The sequence below is a fragment of the Choloepus didactylus genome, chromosome 1 (genome assembly GCF_015220235.1).
Source record: "Choloepus didactylus isolate mChoDid1 chromosome 1, mChoDid1.pri, whole genome shotgun sequence".
Lineage (NCBI taxonomy): Eukaryota > Metazoa > Chordata > Mammalia > Pilosa > Megalonychidae > Choloepus > Choloepus didactylus.
In genome coordinates, this window is record NC_051307.1 from 206876817 (window position 1) to 206902644 (window position 25828).

The 25828-nt window shown below is 45.0% G+C and overlaps 1 protein-coding gene across 3 annotated transcripts in view; it reads left to right on the plus strand.

Annotated features, from left to right (window-relative positions):
• The window catches only part of CACNA1D (calcium voltage-gated channel subunit alpha1 D), a 459890-nt gene that overhangs the window by 422220 nt on the left and 11842 nt on the right, over window positions 1-25828 (plus strand). For all 3 annotated transcript variants that reach the window (XM_037798311.1, XM_037798303.1, XM_037798296.1), the window contains 8 exons: window positions 979-1070; window positions 2017-2176; window positions 2743-2870; window positions 2975-3071; window positions 5435-5537; window positions 6908-7009; window positions 12055-12185; window positions 25437-25553. In XM_037798311.1, coding sequence (XP_037654239.1) covers window positions 979-1070; window positions 2017-2176; window positions 2743-2870; window positions 2975-3071; window positions 5435-5537; window positions 6908-7009; window positions 12055-12185; window positions 25437-25553 — 930 coding nt within the window. The remainder of the gene's footprint in view (window positions 1-978; window positions 1071-2016; window positions 2177-2742; window positions 2871-2974; window positions 3072-5434; window positions 5538-6907; window positions 7010-12054; window positions 12186-25436; window positions 25554-25828) is intronic.

Consider the following 25828-nt stretch of genomic DNA (forward strand, 5'->3'; position numbering starts at 1 on the left):
CTCTAGACTCTGTGAGATATTTGCCAAATTCTCCACTTGTTCAGATGCTTTCTTTCAGATAAGGGAGGGATGTGAGTGAAAATGAAGTGAAGTGATTCTAGAGTTAGAGACATGGCTGTGCTTATTTTTTATTCCAAAGGCATGGAAACATTTGCAAGTCTCTTGGGGAGTTTTACCAGGAGTTCTGAAACAAGTGTCAACATACTGGAGCCCTTGTTATGTGTGCCCTGTTAAATGTCATGTGATACTGCATGCCCTGAAGGATAGTTTTATGACATTGTGTTCTTATATTAAAAAGAGGTATCTGAGAGAGCTGCAAACTGTGTTGCCAACACCTCCACAGATTCACTCAGGAGGCATTTGACAGCATCAAGCTGTTCTAAAATGTCAATCTGATTCTACAAGTCCTTCCATTGTCCTTAAAGTCAAGCCCAGTCTCCCTACTGTGGCTCCAAAGCCCCTGCACCCTGGGCTGGATCTTTCACCTGTCTGCCCTCTACCTATAGTCTTATTTCCTGGAGCACCTATACTGCCTGGCCTCTGCTCCTTGTGGGTGGTAACCCCTCTGCCTCACATGTGCTTCACCACCTTTTCATCTGACTAACTTCTACTTATCCTGCAGTTCTTGGCTTAAATGTCACTTCCACCTGGAGGCTTTCCGGACCCAGCCCCCTTAGCCTTGGAGAGATGAGTCTGTTATATGCTTCTTTGCCCGCCTGGGCTACCCTAGCACTCATCAGGCCAGGTTGACCTTGCCAGTTACCTTTTTGTCTTTCCCTCGAGGTGGGGAACCCTGGGAAGGCATGACTGTGCCTGCCTTGAGTGCTGTGGTCCGGGTGTTCAGCATAGCACCCGGCCCAAGGTCACGCCCAGTTGATCTCGATGAGTGAGGTGCCACACCCCATGGGATCACCCTGTTGGCGTGGGATTTTGCGTGTGACAAATCTGTTTTTTTTCCCTAATATTTTCTGTGCACAGATGTTTGGGAAAGTTGCTATGAGAGATAACAACCAGATCAATAGGAACAACAACTTCCAGACATTTCCTCAGGCCGTGCTGCTGCTCTTCAGGTGACAGGCGGTGCTCCTGGGCTGGGGGGTTCAGTCTCCCCAGCTCTGGGCTCTCGGGCAACCTAGCAACTGTCCAGAGTGACAGAGGCTACATGTTATTAAAGCAGTGTGATCTTTTCCTTTAGGTCACGGTGGATTTTTGGTTTTGTTTTTATTGTACTTTTAAACAGAGATCCGAGCATTTCTTTCCCAGAGAAGTTCATTGGATTGTTGAAACTGCTGTGGTAATTCAGGTTACACCAGGTTTAAAGTTTATCCATTTGGGAGTTAGCAGATCTAAGGCCCCCAGAAAAATTGTAGGATATATGCTTATGTATGGGAGCACACACTTAAACATAATTGGGAAAAATGAAATTTAGCAGGAACGTAGAGGTCTTTTACACAGCCAGTGGGGAACATCCTAAGAGGTGCAATTTCAATTTTATGGGATTGTCTTTAACCCTAAGTTATTAACTCTGTAAACAAAATGCTGCCAAGTGAGAGAACTTCCTAGAAATTATGGAAGTAATTTTTGACCAGGTAACAGATCACTTGCAAGTTAGAAATTATTCGCAACAAAATTGAACAGGGATCTAATCAAGTTTCACATGTTAGATCATTTGAAATAATTAATAATGTTAATAGTAGTCAAAAAAGAGGTTGTAATGTAAGTGTTTAAAGGAGATAAGACACAAAGGCAAACATCCACTTATACAAAAAGAATTGGTGTGTTGTTTCGAATTATTGTTATAAAGTCAAGGGAATTGTAGTAGCATCTACCATTATTGAAATGTGTTACATCTGAAAATACATAGGACTTTCAGACTTTCACTAATTCAAACTGAATTGGCTTTTCCTCCAAATTACCTAGGTCTTGCTCGAATTAAGACATTTTCCCACCAAAGGTCCAAGCCATAAATCTTTCCCTCCCATACTGAAGTCCTTTCTTTCTTTTACTCTAAAAAAGGTGTGCAACTGGCGAGGCCTGGCAGGAGATCATGCTGGCCTGCCTCCCTGGGAAGCTCTGCGACCCAGAGTCGGATTATAACCCTGGGGAGGAGTCCTCGTGTGGGAGCAACTTTGCCATTGTTTACTTCATCAGTTTTTATATGCTCTGTGCATTTCTGGTAAGTAATCAAAATAGTTTCCCCTCTCAATTTAGAGATGTGTGTGCAGCATTTTGGACTCAGGTTAATGATGTTGCCCTGACAGATCACCTGGGGATAGTGTATGTTGACAAGTACTCAAGATTCCACTGTGCAGTCAGAGATTTTTGTTCAATGAGGCGCATATCACTACCACCTTTGATGTAAGCAGGGTTTAGGGGTAAACAGGTTGGGGGTAGTTACCACCCCAGCTTCTTAGGGCTGATGGCTCCTTTTTAAGAATTTCAACGTGGGCTCTTAAAGAATGTGAGTTATTTGGTGGCAATGAAATTATAAAACTGCAGTGTGCTTCAAAGGCCAGCTAATGCATCCCCCTTTCTTCCCTGAGACTATACCAAAGGTAATTTGGGAGGCTAGAAGCTTGCCCTTTTCTTAAATGTTCTCCGGAAGGAATGCTTTTACAACCTCTCTTGGAGAAATGGGTTTAAGTGTTTCATGGCCCATATATTTAGGAAGCATTTACTAGGACCTAATCCAATCCATCCCTGCTGCAGCTGAAGCTCCCTCCTGATTTGTTTTCTTTTCAGATCATCAATCTGTTTGTGGCCGTCATCATGGACAATTTTGATTATCTGACCCGGGACTGGTCTATTCTGGGACCTCACCATTTAGACGAATTCAAAAGAATATGGTCAGAATACGACCCTGAGGCAAAGTAGGTTGAAAGGGATTCCACCTGGCTTGGGTGGGCTGCTTTGGAATGTTGGCTGTGATTTCTGTCATTACTGCCCTGGACCTCATGCTGGACTTGGCTTCCAGGGGACGGATAAAACACCTTGACGTGGTCACTCTGCTCCGACGCATCCAGCCTCCCCTAGGGTTTGGGAAATTATGCCCACATCGAGTAGCATGTAAGGTAAGAGTCCCATTTGCCTATCACTGCCTCTCTCTGGGAGGCTTAATGCTTTATTCAATAAACATTTACTGAGTCACCCTCTGCCAAGCCCTCTGTCAGGTGCTGGGGATGCAGAGATGAACAATATGTGGCTCCTGCCCTTGAGGAACTCTCAGACTCATAACTCTTAGGACACCCTGTCTGCCAACAATAAGAATAGGAAGTGGGTTATTTAATGTGTCACTGGGTAGATGGTGGGGAAGATGACATTTGAGTCAAGTCCAGAAGGAGAAGTAGGAGGAAAGGGCATTCCAGAAAGGGAGCCCAGATGCGGAAGCAGGAAAAGGATGTCACATTGGCACACAGTGAGTCATTTGATGTGGCTGGAACACAAGTGAAAGTGGCAGAAGGAGAATGGAGAGACCCTGGGGAAAGAACACAGACATAGTGCCATTTTAGCAAGTTGACTCTGTTGACAATGCAGAAGTAGACTGGAGGCAGGCGAACCAACCAGGAGGGCTCCTGTGATTGTCTTCAGTGTGAAATAATAAGAGCCTGAATGAGGGCACTGGATGAGGGAGTGGAAATAGAATAGAAAGGACTGGGTGACCTGGATGACAGGAGGGAAGAATGAGAGGAGACCATGTTTCCTAGCTTGAGTGATGGGGTACTCGGTGAAGCTGTGGTTCACACAGCCCCTCTGCTTCTGGGACTTTGTGGCAATCATAGGGTGTGAGGGCCCCCTTTCCTGGTAAATGCCCACAACTCTGAAAACCATGCATCAGGCTCTGACCTCTCCGGGGCAGATCCATTTCTCCCAACCCATCCTCAATTCTGTAGTTTTCACACCTGGCCACACTCTCTGGGAACCTTCATTGAGACTTGTTTTCTTTTCATAGAGCTCACAGTGAATCACCTTGAGTCAGTTGTAACAGCGGAAAAGGATTCCCCTTTTTAAAGGATCAGTGTAAGATCTGCCTGTTGAAACTCCACCCTTTAGAATTCCAGCCAGAATGCAGCACAGCTGGTCCCCTCTCCCCTGTGACCCAGGAGTATCCCAGGGTCAGGGGTTTTTCCACTCCAGGGTTTCTGGACCAGCTCTAGACAGAACCCAAGGTAACAGAGCAGAGTCTAAAATGTATTTTTGGCCTTTTGAGGAAATCTTCTGAACCAAACTTTTATTGCACCCTGCCCTAAAGATCCAGAAAGCCCAGGGCAAGTCCTCAGGGTCCTCGCTCACATTTTTTTTTCTTCTCAGGCTAGACTATGGATGTAAGTACAGAGAATAAACCATAGAAGTTGGCTTTTTTCATAAATTTCCCAGTATCAGCCTCTTTTCTGTTTTACAATAAAAAGATGGGTTCCAGTTCATTGATATCTTCTTGTGTTTGGATTTCCAAATCCTTTTATGTAAAGGACCTAAGTATCCTCAAGAAAAGAAGTGGTCTATTTTGCTGACTCAGGAACTTCCTGGGAAAACTGAATGAATGTTCAGGATTTTCTGGCTGCCCGAGCTTGTTCTGGATGGGGATGGTTGGTAAGAGGACTAAGAATTTAGGTGGATGGGCCATGAGAATGCAAAATCCCAGTCCATGAATAGCAGCAGAAAAACCAAAAATCTTTCTCTTTGGACGCCCTGTCAGACAACAATAAGAACAGTAACAATTACCATTTATTTACTTTATTTGGCGCTTACCAGGTGCTGGGCACAGGGCTAAAATCCTGCTGTCTGTGATCTTTAATCCCTGTGGGCAGGGCCAGCTGCATTTACAGATGATGTGACTGGGCCCAGAGAGGATGAGTTACTAACTCAGGTTCTCTCTGACTCTTGTTGCTGGTGTTAGAGGAACCAGGAGAGATATAAGTGGGAAATGTGGACTCTGCTGTGAAACACCAAACTCTCAGAGAAAACATGTGGACTTGTACAAAAACACCGCACAATGGTCTTATTAGAGGGAAGGTTCCTTGAGCAACACTCCCTATGTTAGAAATAGTGATGGACACTGTTGGGTGAGAACCTAAGTCCCAGGCCCTGTGGCCAGCCCTCTGTACCTGTTACCTCAGTTACCCCTCACAGCAGCCTTGAGGATTGCCCAGAATGGAGGCCCACCTCCAAGACCCAGAAAGCTGGTTAATAAGAAAGGGAGAAGAATGATTGAAAAATGAGGTTAACACACCACCCAAGTGCCAGCATGTATCTTTCATGACTAAAGTTCTGATCTTTATCATCCCAGAGCCCCCAGATGTTGGTGCTCCCCAAATGGCTGTTGAATTGAGGTTTAGCTAGCAAAGAGATGAAGGATAAACAGAACAAACATTGAAAAGGGAGATGGCTATCATCAGTCATTCACATTCTATTAAGAAACTTCTCTTTTTGTTTACAGAGATTAGTTGCCATGAACATGCCTCTCAACAGTGATGGAACAGTCATGTTTAATGCAACCCTCTTTGCCTTGGTTCGAACTGCTCTTAAAATCAAAACTGAAGGTAAGCATTCCCTGGAAGGACAGGTGGTGAAAGGAGGAGGAGATGGTGTCTCTCCCACCTTGCGTTCCCCCATGTCAGCCTTTTCTTGCCAGAGAGGAAGCGCTGGTGAAGGGGGTGGTGAGTGTAATGAGAATCACCCTGTCCCCTTCCTCCTTCATTCCTTCTTCCCTTCCTTTGTGCTTCATCTTGTACCAAAAAGTTTTGTGGTGACTCATACCACTCCCAGTTCCATAATAGGAGACACAGGTGAGGGATCAGGGCAGAGACTAGAACTGTCACAAATGAGCTCACTCCAGCTGCCACTTATTAGTTGTGTGACCTTCAGCAAGGAATTTTGCTGTTCTGAGCTGTAGTTTCTTTCTCTATGAAAAGGAAGTCAGTATACCTATGACACGGCAAGTCCTGAGCATTAGATGAGATGAGGTCTGCAGAAGCACCTACATGGTTCCTCACACATAGTCAGCACTTGTGTCACATCAGTATGTTCCTGGCTGAGAGACCTAATCAGAGTGGTCTTCACGGCCACACTCAGCCCTGGTAAAAACCTGTAAAACAAGCACTGGAATGTGGCCATTGGGTTTGGTTCAATGGTCACTTGATTGGTGAGATGGAAAGCAGATTGCTGCAGGTTGAGAAGTGACTGGGAAGTAAAGAAGTGGCAATCATGACAGGGGCTGACTCTTTGAAGCACTTGGCAGAGGAGAGGGAAAAATTGGCTGCAAGGGACACGTAGGAATTTAGTGGACAGCTGTTTTCTCACAATATCAGAGCTCAGGGTGAATCGATCCAGAAAAGTCAGCCTCTTCAAAGCCTAACTAACATGACTCCTCAGACTGTGCTTATCGGTACCTGGTCCTGGGCCGGCGGGCATCACTAAGGGATGCAGAGGAGGGACAGTCTTATATATGACATGTTAGTTGAGAAAATAAAGCATGTATGTGTGAAACATTAAACTATATAATAAAAAACAAGATATGTACGTGCTGGAGGAATTCAGAGAAGTCTCAGTAAGCTGGAATTTAGGCTGGCTCTTCAATGATGGAGGCAGGATCTGGAACAGCCAGAGGAGGAGGAGAAGGCATTTTAGGCTGGGAGCCAGTAGGAAACCAGTAGTTCTTGGCTAAGGGAGAAAGGGATGGGGCCAGATTGCAGTAGGTCTGAATCCTGGGGTGAAGCATCACTGTTTCCTCAGTGAAGTGATGGCCCATTGGGAGTTCTGGAAAACTCTGTGCTGAGTATAGGAAGTGTATAGGACCCTGACTGGGGAGAGCCAGGTTCAGGCTGGGGTGGGAGCAGCCGTGGTGAGAACAGAGAGGAGGGCTGGGTATAAGAAACAAAGCTTGTTTTCCCCTTTTGCCTTTTGAATTCAGGAAACCTGGAGCAAGCTAATGAAGAACTGCGAGCTGTGATAAAGAAAATTTGGAAGAAAACGAGCATGAAGCTACTTGACCAAGTTGTCCCTCCAGCCGGTGGTCAGTGCAATCTATTTCCTAAGTAGTTCTCAGACAGGGCATCGGTTTTAATGACAGTGTTTCCAGAAAGTCCAAAGAGCTTTTCTGTATCAGCTAGGGCATTGAGGCCAACAGCTACAAAAAGACCTTTGACCATTTGTTGTGATTGTTTGGGGTAACATGAAGACCATTCCAGACAAAAGCTTCATGTGGGAAGGAAACCAAGACCCAGATAGCCTGAGTGGGGTTTTCTCATTGGTGGAGGAGGTAATGTTCGAGAACAAGCTTGCTACCTCAAAAGGAAAAGCCTGCATTATTTTTCATCCAAAATGAAATGTTTAAAAGTAGTTTCTATCTGTCCTTCAACAATATTGTTGAAAAATTCTCATGAAAAATAGATATCTTTCAGGAAATAGTATTTTGAAATGTTCCTATCAAGACTGGATTTACCTCCATATATATACATATACATGCACACCCCAGAAACATCCCTTTAATTAGAATTTAGAGTAGACACCAAACTAACAAGCATGTTTATTTCCTTTTGTTGTTTATCATAAAATAACTGACTAAACTTTTTTCAGATTTTATATATATATAATATGCGCATATATATATATAATACGTAATGTTTTTCCCTTTTTGTTTAAATGCACATGGACTTAGACATTGAGGTGGTTGTTTTTTGACTTTTTATTTTCAAGTTTTAAAGGTGCAGGATCCGTTTACCTAGCATTTTAGCCATCCCTAGCCCTGGGCACATTATTAGCACATGGTTTGTTTTGTAACCAGCAGAACTTTTATAGTGTTACTGCCCCTGCAGCTTTCGAGATTGATCTGGCTCAGGTCTGGATGTCGACTCCGGGACCCCGGGCCAGGATGGTGGCCAAGGCCGCTCTCTCTGAGCAGGTGACACACTCTGGCTCTCGGGGGGCAGAGAGAGCAGCATGCTGGCCAGCTCTGCCCCTCAGCATGAAGCGAGAAGCAGTATGAGCTTTTGTCACTGGAGGGAGCCACTCATAGCTGGCACAGCCACTGGCTCAAAGCTGGGGAAGATGGTCCAGAAAGAAAAGAAAAAGGGAAAACAAAACAAAACAAAACTCCCACTCAGAGAGCCCTGGCTCTCCACAGGAGAACTGATACTGCACATTTAAAACAATTTTTTGGTTTTAGTTCTTTTCCTTTTAGCTGCACTCCCAAGTGCTTGCATGGCTTAGATGAATTGCTTTTTTAAAAATTGTTGTAACAATGTGCTTGAGCTTTTTCTGCAGCCTCCATCCTTTTCAACTCTCAGTCTTTCAGAATATTCTGAAGCAATTCTGTTTTAGGGTGGTGGCATGGAATCAGAGTTATCTCTTGCCAACTGTATTCCCCTACAATGTTTCTTGAAATACAGATGCATGCTTCAGAATAGCGGGCTGTGCCTGTCTATGTAAACCTTCCTCACTTTGCGGAGGGCCCTGGCTCCTCTCCCCCCACCTCTGGACACCCCCCCATTACCACCTCTCTAACTCGCACATTAACACCCATCCTGCGGGCCTCACTGGGAGAGACATTTGCATTACTGTCATGTTTCATTTCTCTTACCTTTATCAGAAAAAAAGTCCAGAATTTGCCTCATCATCTGAGCTCCCTTCCTTTGAAAAGCTAGGCCAACTTTCAGTTCCATTAGACATCTAATAAAGGCTAAATATTCTTCCGCTTTCTTGGTCCAATAACTGGACCTGAATTTTTCTCCGTATTTGTTAAAACGAATTGGGTTTAAGATAAGCGTCACTCTATTACAAAATGGCAGCAACAGGCGCTGTGGCACCCAAGAAGAAACAGGGCTTTAGCGGACATTGATTGCTCCAGAGGTTCAATGTCAGTTTTTTATTTATGTGCCTAGTATAGTGCCTATCCAGGTTGACTCTCAAATAAGCACTGTTATCACCAAAGAAATTCAAAAGGCAGTGACTTTCAGGCATCGCTGAACAGACCCTGGAACAGTTGCAGGGTAGGATTTTAGTATCTGGCATTTGTCATTTTGTCTCTTTTATCTTGCAGTAGACCAGTAGTTCTGAACTTTTCCCACATTGTGGCACACTTAGGGCATAGGGCAGTCCCCCAAGTCTGAAGGGTTCAGTGTTCTGCACACTGTAGCCTGGTCAGAGAGCAGCAGACTGGGCAGGGCCAGTCTCTCCCTAACACCTGGGACTGGCAGCTGTGATGTGCCCAGGGAGCCCCTTATAACCCTGGTGACAGAGCAGAATAAGATGCTTGTCTTAGGAGGCTTTGCTGGCATGGATGTGATCTTAGGCGCTACCTGGGTCATCATGAACTTGATAATAAGATAATACCCAAGAATGAACTGTGGAATATGAGTTGAGAGCTTTCCTTCTCTGCTCTCAGTGGTCCAGGGGCCTGTGGCTGTGGGAATAGCCTTCATGCGCTCTCTGTCATCAGTACTGAGCTGCTCATTTCCCAACCCTGAATCTCAGCTCATGGTCTCACCTCCATTCTTCAGTCTTCTGCCATTTCAGGAATCCTCCCCGTTTTCTGTTAGAAACCCTCTTTCCTCCCCCAGAGATTCTCCTTGTCTTTGGGCCTTAGTTCCTTGACCTGGATCTTTTGCATCTTGGCCCTGAGGCGCACACAGAGTGTGCACCTTCTCTCTCTCTCTCTCCAGTCCTGAGGCCAAAAGTCCTCACAGCATCTCATCCCCTTCCTTCTCTTCCTTCCTTTTCTATCCTGCTATAGATTTGACTTCTCTTGTTCTTAATAACTCTTCCTAGGGCCCAGTCTCCCAATTAGCTCAGTATCTCAATAGAGAAGACCAAATGGTTCTTGAATCCTGCCCTGAAGGCCCCAAGTGGGCCTGTCCCTGCTCTGGAGTCACCCCACAGGCAGAAATATGGTTACCTCTGCACCGAGTATGCTGCCACCCTAGGTTCTGGGCCAGGGAGAGCTGAGACCCTTCTGCACATCTCCAGACAAGTACAATCCAGGCTGAAGGGAGGTAGCAGTTCTTAGGCCTACATTTGCTAGAAGCATCCCAGGGTCCAGTGAGGTAGGTCTTCTGTAGATAGAACCAGTGCCCTTTCTGGGAGCCCGTGAGGAAGACTAGGAAGACTAGACTAGAAAAGGCAGTAGCACACCAGGAGGAGAATCCCCTGAGTTCCTCAGGATCCGCTGGCTAGTGAGCAGTTAGCCCACTTCCTGTGTGCAGCCTGATAGAGAGGTAGACTTGTACTCGCGAGAGAAAACTCCAAAGAAGCAAGTGGCCATTGTGGCCAGAGCTTGGCCATCCCTCAGAGAGGTGCTGTGGAGGAGGAGAAGAGCCAGGCTCAGGAGCAGCATTGCATGGGCTCAGATCCCAGCTCTACCAACCTGGGCAAGTCATTTCCACTTCTCTCCATCTGTAAAAGCAGGTGAGAAGGCCCACCATCTCAGTGTTGCTGTGAAGAGGCCATGAGATGCACACAGAATTCCTCTGACATGGGGCCTGGCACCTGTAGGTGCCTAGTAGTAGGCAGTAGCTAGAACTGCATCCTGGGCAAAATGGAGAGAGGCTTGAGAGCGAAGCAAGGGGTGAAATGTCAAGACTTGTCAAGAATGTCACCTTCTTCCCCTGTGGACAGTGCATCATTACATTGTGTTTAGACAACCCTGGGACCAACTGGGGATGATGGTTTTGCATGTCTCACAAAGCCTTAAGTTCACTTTGTTGGCTCCTATTCTACTTCAGGACTTTGGGTTTGAAAGGAACACAACACACTTCTCTGAGGCAAGAACACCCAAGCCACCCTTTTCACACCATCACACTAAATAGCTTCGACAAGAAAGTTTGGAGAAGCAGCCCTGAGTGGGTCGTAGTATTCCCCTCAACTGTTGTGCTCTAGGATCTATTTCCAGGGTGCCACTGTTGGCAGGTTGTAAAATGGTAGTTACTGACAGCTCACAGTCATCGAGCACCTGACACATAGGATGAGCCTTTCTGAGTGCGTTACATGCCTCTTCCCTCAGAGTTCTCACAGCTACTCTGAGAGGCTGATTCTTGTGCTGTGCCCCTCTCACAGATGAGACCACAAGATCAGAGATTGGGCTCCTGTCTGAGATCAGCATGTAGCTCTTGCAAGGGCAGCCTGTCTGAAGTTTCACTGTCCTGAGGATATTCCTCCTTCCGCCTCTGCAAGTTAGGGACATGGGGTTTTTGCTGCTAAGGTGGCCTTAAGCTTTACACCCAGGAGACTGAAGGACACTGCAGACACGGCAGCAACCACCCTTGGGAGAACAGGGTTTATGGATACCTTGGGGGCACATTTCCACTTCCAAGGTGGTTTACCATGAGACAGCCAGAGCCTCTATTCTGCCTCATGCATCACCTGTAGGATTGCCAGCAAAGTTCCCATTCCCCAAAGATTCATGTTGCGAGTTGTTTCTGAACAAAGCAGAAATTAGCTCAACTCAACTTTGAGGTTAGTCAGAACTGTCACTGCAGGGCAGAAAACAAGCAGTTCTGAATTACAAACTAGGAAATGGTTTACAAAGGTGATTGGCAGAGAATAGGGGGCTTATGAAAATTTGGATTTGTCAGTCACCTTTCTGAACCTTCTGAGCTTGTATGAACTTTACGGAAGTTTGTTGTCTTTATCTTGAGGCACTGGGATTTAGGTGCTAACTGTACTTGATGTTCATAATAATTACACATGCAAATCTCTACACGTAGGAGAGAAAATATGGCCCAGGGAGTCTCTTTTTGTTTTGTAATTTTTATTCTAAGTAAATAACCAAGACAGCATTTCATAGATTTACTAATATGCTGCTCTATTAAACTCATTACAACTGTATTATTTTCTGCAGTTTTGAGTATCAATGCATTTAACTGACTCTAATTTTGAACCTTAACTGCTTTGCAAAACCTTGCTTTTTGCTAGATTTAGTCTCCCACATGGTAAGCTGAGTGTTTAGTGCATTCTGCACAGCCCCTGTCCCGCCCCACCCCTGCCCCCACCCAGAAGTGAGTGTTTAGGCTCTTGGTCCAAATGTGCTGATTTGGGAGAGCTCTGTCTGGTCTCTCCGTTTAGATGATGAGGTAACCGTGGGGAAGTTCTATGCCACTTTCCTGATACAGGACTACTTTAGGAAATTCAAGAAACGGAAAGAACAAGGACTGGTGGGAAAATACCCTGCGAAGAACACCACAATTGCCCTACAGGTGAATTGTTGTTCTTATTCTCTCTCTTTACACTAACAATTTTGCGAGCTTATTTGAAATACTAGAGAGCTGACTATTCATGGTTGAGCAGTACTGCAAGGATTTTGTTTAAACTGAGATACTGCACACTGCCCAAAGTGTGGACTAGCATTCCGGGGCCACAAGGTAAGTGCTTGTTTTCTCTGTCATGCCCCAAATCTGCTACTGGCCTTGGAGCAGCCCCCCACTCCAGCCCCCCAGGACGACCATGGCAGGCACACCCCTGAAGGGAAGGACACTGCCCTTTGTACCCTGTCTCCTCCAGTCTTCTCCAAAGGTGGTGTCCTCCAAACGGGCACCCACACTGAAGTGTGGCTACTGTGCCAAGGTCGGGGCATTCCCCATGGCCCCCAGCTTAGGGGTTGTAGCCGCCCAGTGAACAGCTCTCCATCTGAACGCAAGTGCTTTGTTTTGTTTCTGTTTGTTTCTTACCCCACTGCTTGTTGGTTTTCGGTCCATTTCCTTCAACATCCATCACCTCCTAATGTGTTCCGTGTGTGTATGTGTGTATGTGAGCGTGTGTGGTGTGTCTCTCTCTCTGTAGGTGGTCACCTGATGGCTATGAGGCTTACTGCTGCTTTTACACCCAGGCCAGCCTCTGGTCCCTCACTGCTGCTCCATCCCTGGCCCTGCCCTGAGCTCCTAGAGTGTAGATGTAGCTTTGAGGGATCTCTGGTATCAACCAGGGTTTGTGCATTCAAGGGATGTAGAATGAGAATAGTAAGCCCAAAGCTCTGGGATGGGATGTAGGTGAATGTGGGAGAAAGGGAATCACAGTAGGGACCTGTAGAAAGACAGGCTGGGAAGGATGGTCTGTGAGTGCTGGTGATAGAAAAAGCAGGATGAAGAGGGAATGGGGAAAAGGATGCTAAGAACCCAAAAAAGGCAACTACAGAGGTCAGTAATCTGTCAGAAACAACTGTCCAAATCACTTGAAAGCCCTGTCATCTCTGCTATCCAAAGTGCTTTAAATCTATCATGAATAAGATAAATATTTTTTTTCCTTTTTAATTATTTACCCTAAAATTACTTTATGTCCCTGTTAACATAATGTGTCTTAAATCTGACCTTGTAAGTTCAATGTGGAACAGTTACTCACTTTTTTTTTTCTGGGGCAAAATACCCAGCATTGTTCTGTGTTCAAAGTGGTGATGATTACCAAAGTGAAGGCTTGTCTGTGGGTTGCTGAGAGAGAAAGAATATGAGTACGAGGGAAATGAATGAGTGTAGATGACCTGTGGATTCCTGATGAAACCTCTGCTCTGCCTGGACCACTGCAGGGGCTGGGGGAAGAGGCATTTGTGGGGGGAAGGATGGACACTGGAATCTGACTGAAGACAACCTCTGATCTATCTTTCTCTCATCAGCTATCCTAGAGGTAGCTCAGTGAATCACAGGTTCAGTTAAACAGCTAATTGCCACCTCAGCTTGTGGAATTTGTGAGTAAACTCTTTTACCTCTGGCCAATCCGGTTTGCGAAAGTGACAGTCCTCCTGGATCCCAGGAGGGATTGTTAACTAGCCCTAGAGAGATAGAGCAAACTGAAAAAATGTACTTGCAAGTTTATCTGGTCCATACATTCTTGAGAGCAGCATGGCCAAGTTGGGAGCAAGGAGGAGTGATTGTTATGTTTCTGAAGGCTCTTCCCTAAAGAAGCCTTGGGTCTGGAGAACGAGGGCTGGTCAGATTTCAGTTAGGCGGTGCCCTTTACTTAGAGGAAACTGCTGGCTGTTCCAGGATCCCAGCTGGTGGCGCTGGAACTCAAATTTTCTGGAGGGGGAACATATTCTTTCATCAATGGCTTGTGTCATAATTTGCATCAATAAAGTTAGCTCTGTATTATGAGACTCTTCTATTTTCTGTGGAAGGCATGTATGATAACCACCCAGATGCAGGGATATACCTTTTCTGAACTCCCAAGACTTCCCAATTAGATGGCTTAAGTGTTTGCTGAGGTGGCTGGATCTAGGTTTTTTGTTTTGTTTTGTTTTGTTTTTTGTTTTAGAACATGCAGAAGCAACTTACGGCTAAATAATTAGCACAGTTCATGTATGCAGCTCACTGAAGCTTAAACTGAAGGGTCATATGGTACTAAAACTACATGTATAGGTCATGGATTAAAAGACTTATTTTAACATTGTGTTAAAATAATGTTGAGTTTTTTTCTTTTAAATGTTTCTCATTTTAATGTTTATAGAAAGAAGTTTATTTCCTTGGTGAAATTCAAATATGGTTCCATTGGGAGTTGAAGCTATGTCTATAATTTATGTTGAGTACACAGTCGAGAAAATTAAGTGTGTTCATAATCTTGACAGGTTCTAAAAATGCATTTGATTTTGACACAAACATTGAAAATAGAAAATTTTTGTCTCCTTGAAGGATAATTCTAATTACATTTTTGGCTTTCTCTGCTGTAGCAATGGCTTTAAATGTGATTTGTTACTCTGCATTTAATTAGTGGAGAAAGGCTCTTCCTCTCTGTGTGATGGAGTGCTATGTGACAATACAGCAGTTAGGGGAATGGGGTGGAATGGCAATGGGAGAAACGTACCAACACTAACTAGGGCAAGTGCACAAATCCTCGACAAAGCCCCTGAAAGTGAGCCTCGCTTGTTGAGCAATGGGGTGACCTGCTACTTCCATGACGGGGGCGCCCTACGGTTAACATACTGCTAACAGAAGGTGGAGAATGGGCAGCCTAGTGTGAACACAGAAGACATAGGCATGTGTGTGCTTGTGCTGCGTAGCATGCAGTCTGTCTGAACAGGTTTCAGAACTGGTACAAATTCTCTGTATCCCTCTGTGGGATGGTTTGCAGGGGCTCACAGAAGTACTATGATTTTCAACTCTGTGGGCACCATCTGCTTTCCTCTCAACCACTGCGATGTTGTCTTCTTTGTAAAGGGGCATGACTAGAGGAGCCCCTGGCTCCTTGTGTGGGTAGGAGCTCAGCATCTGGTGTCCTCTGAGCTCTATGATCTGGATGAGTGTGTAGTTTCCATCTGTCCATCCATCTTCATCATTAAAACCAAACTTCTCTTGAGTCCCTCTACAAAGAAGGAAAGAGAGAAGCTGCATCAGGCATTTTTTTCTTTTTCCATCCACCCCCTACATGCCATATTCACTTTAGTTTGACTCCACATTTGCTCTTCATCCATTGTTGCTGCATCCAAGTGACCTGCAAATTTCCAGGAGGAGCAAATAAATAAAGGAACACAGCTATGCAGCCGTGAAACCTTTCAGTCCCCTTCACAGCAAATATTAATGCACGTTGAATGTCCCATTATACATTCTAGATAAGGATTTCTAGGCAAGATCCAGATATGGATGAGTCCAGTATCTCAAGGATAAGAAAAAGGAGAGATCCCTAAGTGGGAAAATTTTGTTCATTTCTCTTTTTCAACATTCAAGAATGTCCTTTACGCAAAAGCTTGTGCTCTGGTGGAATCCGAGGAGACTCTGTCCCCACTCATCTCAGATGGGAGCGTGCTGATCTTAATGAGAGTAAAACTTTATAAAGAGAGTTTTTTTTTAACCTGTTTGGAAGTTGGGTTTAAGGGGGAGACTATTATTTCTAGCTATACATAATTAGGTTGTTAGATTGTGTCATTTTAAAGCCCCTGCCCCCGCCAACAGATGGTGATGTAGGCGATCAAGTGGAAATGTGGGTGGACACAAGAAGCAAATGGCTCTTTCCTTGATGTGACTTGATGTGGCCTTCTTAGGGAGGCTCAGTGCATAAAGACTGAAGAAAATGGGACACTCCACAGACATTAAACTGACAGTATCAAACACCTACTATCTAGTCACCTTAGTCTAAAATGTAGCAAGATTTTTTTCTTTTTTAAAAGCATGATTCCTTCTAAAGCCATAAAAAGGCTTTTTTTTTTTTTTTTTTTAATCTAAGAGGAGAACAGATGCTAACAGATGAGATTTCACTGGCTGATTCATTTGTTTCAGATGCTTGAACGGATGCTTTAGAGTTTTCTGCCTGAGCTACAACACCAAGCTCGTTAGTCGGAAGGCGTTTGTGGCTAAGGCCTTGAAAGGGAAAAGTCTCAAGTGGGCTTATTTCTACTGAAACAGCATTTCGGGAGAAATGCAGGAAAAAGCAAACCCAAGGTCCCAGGGAGACCCCTTCCAAGCAAAATACTCCTTCAGAAGGTGGAAGCAGGGCTGTGGCCCGTCTGCGGAGCCACGGCCGCCTGCCACGGATGCAGCTCATGGTGGCTCTTTTTCATGAAGGGGAACGTACAAGGCCTAACAGTTTTGCCTTCCAAGCAGAGACTAAGAGAAAGGGAAAGAGTGAGAGAGAGCAAAAGTGGGGGACAGCTGCCCCACAGAAAAATGGAATGAACACAACATCCTGATGCTGGCCAGTTTAAAAAAAAAAAAAAGAAAAGAAAGAAAAGAATTATAATAAAAGGATTAAGCAGACCTGCCTAAGGTGGGCAGCTGACTCCGTTCCAAAGTCCTGCATCCCTAGTTTGCCTGAACTACCAAAGACTGGCAGGCCCCTTGGCACTGAGTTGCCAGTGCACCATGACCTCCTGACCATCTGGCTCCTGCTCTCTACAGTAATCCAGTTCAGGATGCAGTGAGAAACGGACAGGACAGGAAGTTCAGATACACCCATTTAAACTAACACACGCACCTGCATGCCAGACCAATCCAGGCAACACCTCAGGTTCCATCTTAATGTGTCCACAGGAAATGCCACCACACCCAAACCTCATCTAACATTGTCCGTCTTTAATTCGTGCTCAAAGCCAGTCTGGGGATGCCTCTTTGGAAGCAGTGTGGTCTAGTTTCAAGGACACTGGGAGTCAGGGAACCTGGGTTCTAGTCCCAGCTCCAGCATTCATTTGCTGGATGGTCTTGGGCAAGACACTTAACCTCTCTGTGCCTCAGTTTCCCCATCTGCAAAATGGGGGTAATAATGTCGACCTACCTCACAGGGCTGTTGTGAGGAATAGCTAAGTGATTGTAAAGCACTTGGAACGTATAAATGCTTCTTATTAAGACTACAACAATAATAATATTATATGCCTGTTTACTACCAGAACTTTAAGAAATTCTTGTTTTTCTTTTATCTCTTTTCTGTTCTGTATGGTAGTTGTCCATTGAGAAAAAGAATTCTACCCCTTTTTAAGACAGCTAGGAAATGGATAAAGATGTAAACAGAGATATCTACAGGTTGCATTTTCACATAACTGTAGATTTTTGCTCAGCAGGTTGATTGACGAGCTTAGTTACTTGCCTGTAAATATCAAGGCATCCGATCTGAAATTCTCAGCCAGTTCCAGGGGGTAGTACAAGGAGCCTATACATCGACTCTGAGCTCAAGATATACAAAATGACCAATCTGAGTTTTTCAATCAATATTCAGAAGTAACTTTAAGGCAAATGTCATGGGGAAGAATCTGACATCTCTGAACTGTCTAGAAGAAAGATGGCTTTTGAGTCTTTTTCTCCTGCCCAGTTCTCTGCAGACTGGAGGCTGTGTGTGTCTGTGTGTCTGTGTGTCTATGTAAGGGAGAGTGGTGGATTAAGTAAAGAGAGACAGGAGAGGAGAAATCCAGCAGAATTTGGGGAAGCCTTGTTCCTGGCTGAAGTGAAAGGTCTTCCAAACATCCTGGGAGTGCAGGGAGTCCTGGAGACCAGGCATAGGGTGGAAACAGTTTCACTAATGGGAAGTACACTTCCTACAGGCCCATCTTCTGCATGGCCAACACTATCCCTCCCAGCCTTGAGGTCTTTTCCAGTGAGGTCTTTTTTGCCTGTGGGATGTTTGCCTTTGGCCCAAGTGGCTCACCATTCCAAGTGACCTGACCATTCCAAGTGATAGACTCACGTGGACCCTCTAGCCTCACTATGGGAATGGACCCAGCCCTAGATTCCACTCCCACGTTTGCAGAATGTGGTAAGCCTAGGAGCTCACAGTGGTTTTTATAATTCTCACAGCAGAGTCCATAGGGCCTGAGAGCAGGTTTGACTTCACACAGCACCCAGTATAGTGATGCCGGTTATGGGGTTGAAAGCCGGCCAGCACACTCCAGTATGGCTGGACCACTTGTTAAGATGTTGAAACACATCTCTTTCTGGAAGCTGTTGCCCCTAGCACCTTGAGTCTTTTCATCCACTGCCAATACCCTGACCCTTTTCCCACAGCCTTCTGTGATCCAGAAACTAAAGGGCTAATGCCTGGCATAGCAGGGGGCCTCTGGGACCCTTGTCTGGCTGAAGGCCTACTTCTGCTCTGATTGGTCGGTTCCTGGATGTATCATCCCTGAGAGGGAAGCTGGTCAGCCCTGTGGCTGATCAGAGTAACAGTTCCTCCATTTGTTTCTGACAAACCCTCATGTCAAATTTATTAAACTCTGAAGAACAGTATATACTTGCCACTGTCTGTATGGCCCCTGTCTCAGGGGGCTATTGTAACCAGCTGCTTCTAGAGCCAAGTCTCCAGACTGAGGCAAAAACCTCAGCAGAAAAGCCCTGTGCACTTCACAGGGGTAGGATTTCCACACGCCTTTCTCCACAGTCCTTCCAAATAAGTAAAAACTGGAATATGGCAACTTTCTAGATGGGACTTAGGGAATTGTTTAGATTAGGTAAAAAGAAAATTCTTTTCCCACTTGCCATGTTGCTGAGTAGTAGCATTGGCTGTGGCTGATAGCCGAGGTCAGTTGGTGAAACAGCCAGAAATTGTGAGGGCTGCCTCCGGCTTTAACATGCAAGGGAATTAAGACTTCCCTGGAACTTGGTTAAAATTTAAATTGCAGAGATGCCTTTGTTCTTTGTCTTGAAACCTTGACAGAAGAACACAGCTTTAAATTTAGAAACAGTTGCAACAGACAACTCAAGTTTAATTTCTCAGAATCTTCACAGACACACACACAGCAAGCATGGTGCCAAACACCAGACCCCACTATGCTAAACTCTTAACTCTTGGATAAAACACATAATCTGGGCCAATGTCCGTTTTAGGGAAGGAAACACAAGATTGGGCATCAGGCTATTCTTAAACAGCTGGCACTATGGCATACCCCAGTAAAATTAAAGTAAATTAATCCACAGGATTATTGTGCACTGCACTCTATATTCTTTCCAAAAAGATGGGGGAGCTCTTCCGTCTCAGGGGGTAGTAATTACTTTCAAAATTTTTTGAGCAGACAGACTTACAAAAAGAAAATCAAGGCAAGTTATATTATATAGTGGTAAAAGGTCTTAATTATTGTAGAATGTACTTAATAATACCCACCTTAGGATCCCTCATTAGCCCAAATGTATCATGATCCAGTTATCCCCAGAAAGGAGCTTGCTACAACTTTCTGACAGTTTCAAGGTGGGCAGTACCTGGGGGAATGTGTTCTCTTTGGCGTGCCTTGGACCTAAGAAAGGTGGCTGTTTGGGGTCATGGATGGGTACATCACTCTAAGGCAGCAGTGAAAGCAACCCAGTAAGGGCCAAAGGCTAGCTTAGGGAAGCCACGTGAAGGGCATTTCATCCCAATACGTAGAAAGGTGAACAGAATCAGAGGATTCCTAGGTGGAGCAAAGAGTCTGGGGCCTGAGGGAAACATAGGGTTGCCTATCTGAGGATGGGTTGGTCTAAGGCAGCGATTCTCAAGCATTTTCGTTTTAGCACCCTTTTATACTCTTAAAATGTATCGAGGACCCTTGTGTATCAATACCTACTGTTTTAGAAATTAAAACAGATATTTTTAAAACATGAGAATATTCAAGCACAAAGACACCAGTGATGACTTCATCACATGTCAAGTAGCCTTTCAAAAACTCCCTGTGCTCTCATGAGAGAATGAGAGTGTAACAGGCAAAGAACATCCTAGTAGTAGTATAAAAATTACACTGACCTCATAGACCTCTGAAGGCGTCTTCGGGATACCCAGCGTCTCTGGACCACACTTTTGAGAACCACTGTTCCAGGGGAATGATCCAAAATCTCCCTTAAGGAAAGAGAGCACTGAAGCCTTTTTATGATCTCCCTTGTTAAAGGTCCCCCTGCCTAGTAGCACTGCTCTTGAACTCTTCTTTCCCTTCCAAGCCCCTCCCCAATCCCAACCCACCCATGTAGACATGGAGTTGCCTGTGCCCCTGTGTGGTCCCACTTAGTTCAGGCTGAGAGTCATATCACCCATGTCTTATTACTTATGCTAATATGGAGAGACCATGATCTAAATTAGTACATGACCTTAGAAAGTGTTTTTAAAAATGTCAGTTCCTTAAGAGTGGCATGACTGAAACTAAGAATATATGCCAAGCATAGGATCAGTTCAGTGACAACTCATGATCATTTTTCATTTCCATTTTGGTTTAGTGAAGAATGAGCTCTGCTTAGTCACTCTTAAAGTTGACTTTGATTAATGGCACCCCACAGTCCTGTTTATAAGTGCATGATTTCAGCACTCTTTCCTGGTAGATGGACAGCTTTCTCTTGGTGGTGGTTGAGTTGGGAGCGTGAGAGAGGCAGGGCCAGATGGCCTTACGGGAAGAGCAGGCCTCAGGATCAAGAGGCCTGGCTGAGCTTCTCACCAGTTGCGGCAGGTCGTCTTGGTCCCCCTCCCTCCCAGAATCTGATGACATAACTTATGTGAGACCATAATGACAGGTATGCAGAGGTTACACAAATCCAAGTTGTGATCTGCAGCTTCTGCTGAGCCCAAATTTTAAGTAATACTCTATTTAATTGGAAAACTGGCAAAAATTTCTCCGATTTTGGTGTTAGAATCAGGGTGGAACAAAATGCAGGGAAAGGTCATACATTACTTTAAGCAATTTTATTAAAGTTTCTTTTGTCTTTCAAAGTGATGGTAACAACTTGATTTATACAGCTGAGTGCAACTGTGGGGAAAGTCTGGGAGGGTAACTTGTGAGACATCATCACAGCTGACTTGGCAATGAGGGCCAGAATCACCGTGGGTGACTAATGGAGTGTTGTGCTCATGATTCTAATCCTTCATGTATAATACGAGGCCTGTTAACAATGGACAAAAAGGCCACACCATCACATTGTCTCTGGAGGAAAACAATTACAAAATAAGGGGTGTGTCTGTGTATGAAGTGTGTGTGTGTGTAGGCGGCAGAGGACAGCTTGTAGATGAAAAGGTTTATTCTATACATATTTAATCTCCAGTTCTTCCTTCTAATGGAGCTAGTCTAAAATTATCCCTTCCAATTGGGTATGGGCTGAAAACGTGGTAAAGGGTTAACCAGATCTTGCGCTTAACAAGATGACGGTGTGCAGGGCCAGCCTTGGCTGAGTGAAACCTGCCTGCAATGGAGAACAAGCTATGCCAGTATAGGATCCTCTGGCTGGAGACTGAAAGCCTGGAGCTCACATCCTGAAGATGAATGGCCTGGCCCTGTCCAGACTCGAGGCTTGCATCTCTAGTCTTCACTGTTACAGTGTAGGTCCGTGAGGGTTTTTCCAGTATTTGTACCTGCTTGCTGTGGTGGTGTGGAAGCTGGTGGGTAACTGGTATGTCTGATGGAGCTCACTTAGGGAAACAGGCAGCAAAAGCATTTCAAATGAGTCCAGGTAGGAAAAACTTGAAAACACCCTAATAGTGGGCAAGAGAAAGGAAGGTAAATGAATGTTCATATTTGATGTTAAAATATCATAATTTTATGCTATTGCTTTTCAGAAATGTTTAGAAAGATTTTGTGGGTGTGTATTTTTGGTGACTTAACATTCATTGGAATTAATATCTATAAAATTTCAATTCAATGGTGTCTAAAATCTAAAGCAGCAGTCTACAGGCAAAGCGCCAACATTTCTTTTTTAAAAAAATATTTATGATAACATCTAGCATTTTAAAATTGACCAGAAACAAGGCTTGATTCTGTTTAATATTTTATAAGATTGGACATGTTAAAACAAGTCAGTGTTTATATTTTATAGCAATTCTGTGTTTATTTATAACCGTAATACTACTGGGATGTTAATGGAATGACTTTATATGGCTTTAAGGGAATTGGTTTAAGTGCTCATGACCATATTTTAAATTAAAATAGTATTTTGCTGACAGAGATAGACACAGATATGAAATATAAAAGCATAGATAATTCTACTGTTTATGAAGTGTTTATTTCAAGGGAAAATATTCTTTTTTTAGGGCTGTGAAAAAAAAGTAATTTTTTCAAGAGTTTAAGATTGTTTTCTGAATTTTTTGGAATAGAACTTGTGCCTATGGAATTTTTGGAGCCGACTAAGCTACCTTTTAGCTTGATACATGTGCTAGAAAAATTTCATTATCATGTTTTGTGATATGTAATAAATTCAGGGTGCTGTGCTTAAGCTTCATTTCAGTTCAGGTTTGGGAACATCTGTTTCCCTCAGCTCCCCACTGTGGCAGACACTCCCCCCTTCCCTCCCCCAGCAACCTCCACTTTCCAGACAGCACATGTGAAAGAGTAAAAGAAAGTCACTCCTTGACTTAAAAGGTGTGTTTTCTCCTCTGTGGAACAAGCAAAATAAGAGTCATGATTTCTAAACCTTTGCTTTTGTGTCTGGGAAAAGTGATGCTTTCTCCCCCCTTGGATGTCTCTCTAATAAATGTTGTTGTTATTTGTCTTTGGAAATGGCATGGTGGGCCACCTCTCAACCTTCTCATGATTTCTGTTACAAACAAATGATCTGTCCTTTGTCTACTCACTGCATTATCCTATCAACTGAATCCTAATCTTGCATATCATTGAAGACTTGCTGGAGACGGTTTTTGTTTTTATTATGCAATTATGTTACATGTGTATTTCAGTGAAATGTCAACCAGTCAACAAAGGATGATGTTAAAAATTATCCAAATAAATAGTTTTCTATTTCTTTTAATCAGGCCTAGTCTAATCGATTGAATGACAGTAACTAAGATTATCTGATGTTTAAACTCAAAAGGGTTCCTGGACATACTGCCTTGTCCCATGGATTAATGTATATAATTTACTTGGGGGGAGGGAGGTGACTTAGTGCACTGTAACTGTGTTAATTCTGTAGAGACAGCAGGTGTCTCCCACTTGGTCTCTTCTTGTTCGGGGACCTCAAATCTGTAACAGACCATTCTTCCCAGTTGATCCAAAATCAGACTCTACCAAACCCTTGCTTAACCTATATCTCCTTGATAAATGTACCCTAGAAAATTCTGAGTGAATTGCAGGCTGTTAAATACTGCTGCGTCTGACCTTTTTTCACATTCCTGCAGTTCTGTGTGAGAGCTTTTATAATATGACATTAGATTTGGCTTCTTGATGTTTCCATGAAAATAGCAAGTGGATCTGCCCCAGAGCCAAATGATTCCCCAGGTGCTAATATTCTAGACGTGGGGATCCAGAGAGGGGCACATGTGTGCTTGTGCAGGGGTGTGTGCGTGTGTGCCTTGCGCCTGTGATCAGAGGGACTGCAGAGTGAGGAGCAGCCGCACCAGCCACACAAAGAACTGCTCTGGGTCTGGTCCGGGGACGACTTCCTTTCCTCCAAAAGACCACAGAACCCTCCCCTTAAAGCTTAAAGCTGTGACTCCTGACAGTTCTTTCACTCCCATAGTTTATGAAATGTCAAGACCTTGCTACTCCTCTGTTCAAATGGTGGTTCAAATCAGACCCAGACCCAGCCTAGGGTGCCATTTTTAACAGCATCATTACATAGGCTGGTTGCCATTTTTTATATAAGAGCCTCTTGGGAAGTTCCCATACAACTTTACATTCTAAATTAACATCAGCACCACTGGCATCTGCAGCAGACCAGTTCTGAGCATTCTTGTGGCAGTAGAGCGCAGCCCTGCCGGCTCTGGTGAGACTCTCCCTGCCTTCCGCCGCCCCACTGCTGGGTGTCAGTCCTACTGTGTGATGTCTCAAGCATGGTCCTCATGCTTTGTCTATGTCCTGGCCACAGCTGCCTGCCCACTGCCAGGTGTTGGGAAGGAAGGAAGGGAAAGTGGCTTGCTCCTGATGACCTGCCCCTTGGCTCACTTCTCCTACGGAGACCTGTATAACCAATGTCTCCGACCACCATTCCCCAAGCTTTTAGGAGCTGCTGATCTGCAGACTGCCAGCAAGTGAGAAGGTGCCTGCCTGTGGGGCAGGAAGGAAACGCCTCTTTCAGATGTAAGCCTTTTTGTCAAAAAGGAGAAAGGAGCTTTACCGTCTGTATTAATCTTTAAGTTGGCATGCTGTTTTTCTTCAAATTGGTCAAAACATCTGTTACAGCCAGCTCCCACACCTCCCCCACGTACAGTCCATTCGCATCCTGGACTGTTTCCCTAACAAAACCGTGAACAAGGGAAGGACTCCTCCCAGTCTTCAGAGCGGGGCAGGCCCTTTCCCAAAAGAGCAGGGTCCCACAGGAAGAAAGGCTGATTGGGGATCCTTGAGGACAGGCAGAATGTGTAAAAGGGCCCCAGAGGAAATTGCCTGGTGGGGTCTTGCTCTGCCTCCAGAAGTTGGTGAGCTATTTTCAAATCACATGGTCTTCAAGAAGATGACCCCCACTGTTGGAGAGTTCTCAACCTGAACGCAGGCTGCAGGCCAGGGTGCCACGAATGGCCATGGAGGCTGCATACTGCACAGCGCCTAGGTGTGTGTGCCTGTCAACCCATCCCATCGTGGTCCTGAGTGTGTGGGTGGCTGCAGTGTGTGGTGTCACTCCCTCATTCCCATGGCTTTTCACAAAGTCAGTGGCCCTGATGGCTCCTTGGTCTGCTTATGCCTCCGGACCTGCATCTAGACTTCCTCATCCTGGACACCACCATGGAGTCTCTGTCACCTTTGCTTTAGAACAGCCAGGCTGTGCTGTTTCCACTGTGCAGGGCTTGGGGAGATGGTGCTCTTCACGGGATCTCGTTGAAGAATGTTGTTTAGACCAGGGCATGGGCTCTTGGCCCTGGTAGACCCTAGAACTGCCCCCAGAGCCTTGGCGTCCAGACACTCACAACCAGGCAATGTTACATAAGTTGGGGCACTTGCAAAGGAAGTTACTGGGTTGAAGGCCTTAAGCCTTCCAGCCTGGGACCACCCTGACCACCCTGGAGAACTCCTGACCACACTCAACCAAGCAGTCAGCTCCCTGGATTTCCCTTTGGAGAAAGCTTCCCCCCCACCCCACCCCCACAGCTGCATCAGGCAGGAGCAAAGTCGAGACCAAGGCTGGGTCCAGGGTACACATGTTGTCTAATCTGTTCTGCCATTTTCATTGATCTAGGCGGGATTAAGGACACTTCACGACATTGGGCCAGAAATCCGGCGTGCTATATCATGTGATTTGCAAGATGATGAGCCTGAGGAAACAAAACAAGAAGAAGAAGAAGATGTGTTCAAAGTAATTATTCCATGTCTAGCTACACTCTGGCCACCTGCAAATAGAGGGGCAGGACTTCAGTTTGGGCAGTTAATGGTCCACAGAAGAGCCTGGAGAATACAAACCAGCCCCAGGGACTAGAGGGGCTTACAGACCCAGACAGGCCCTCCCCATTCACCAGCGCCTCTTCTAGGGCCAGGCCTGCTCCTTTCTGAGCTTGTCCCCCCTGCCTTACACTGTCAGCTTCTGGGCAGCTTGATCCCAGCCACTGGCCGGTTATGGAAGAGCATCCTGGG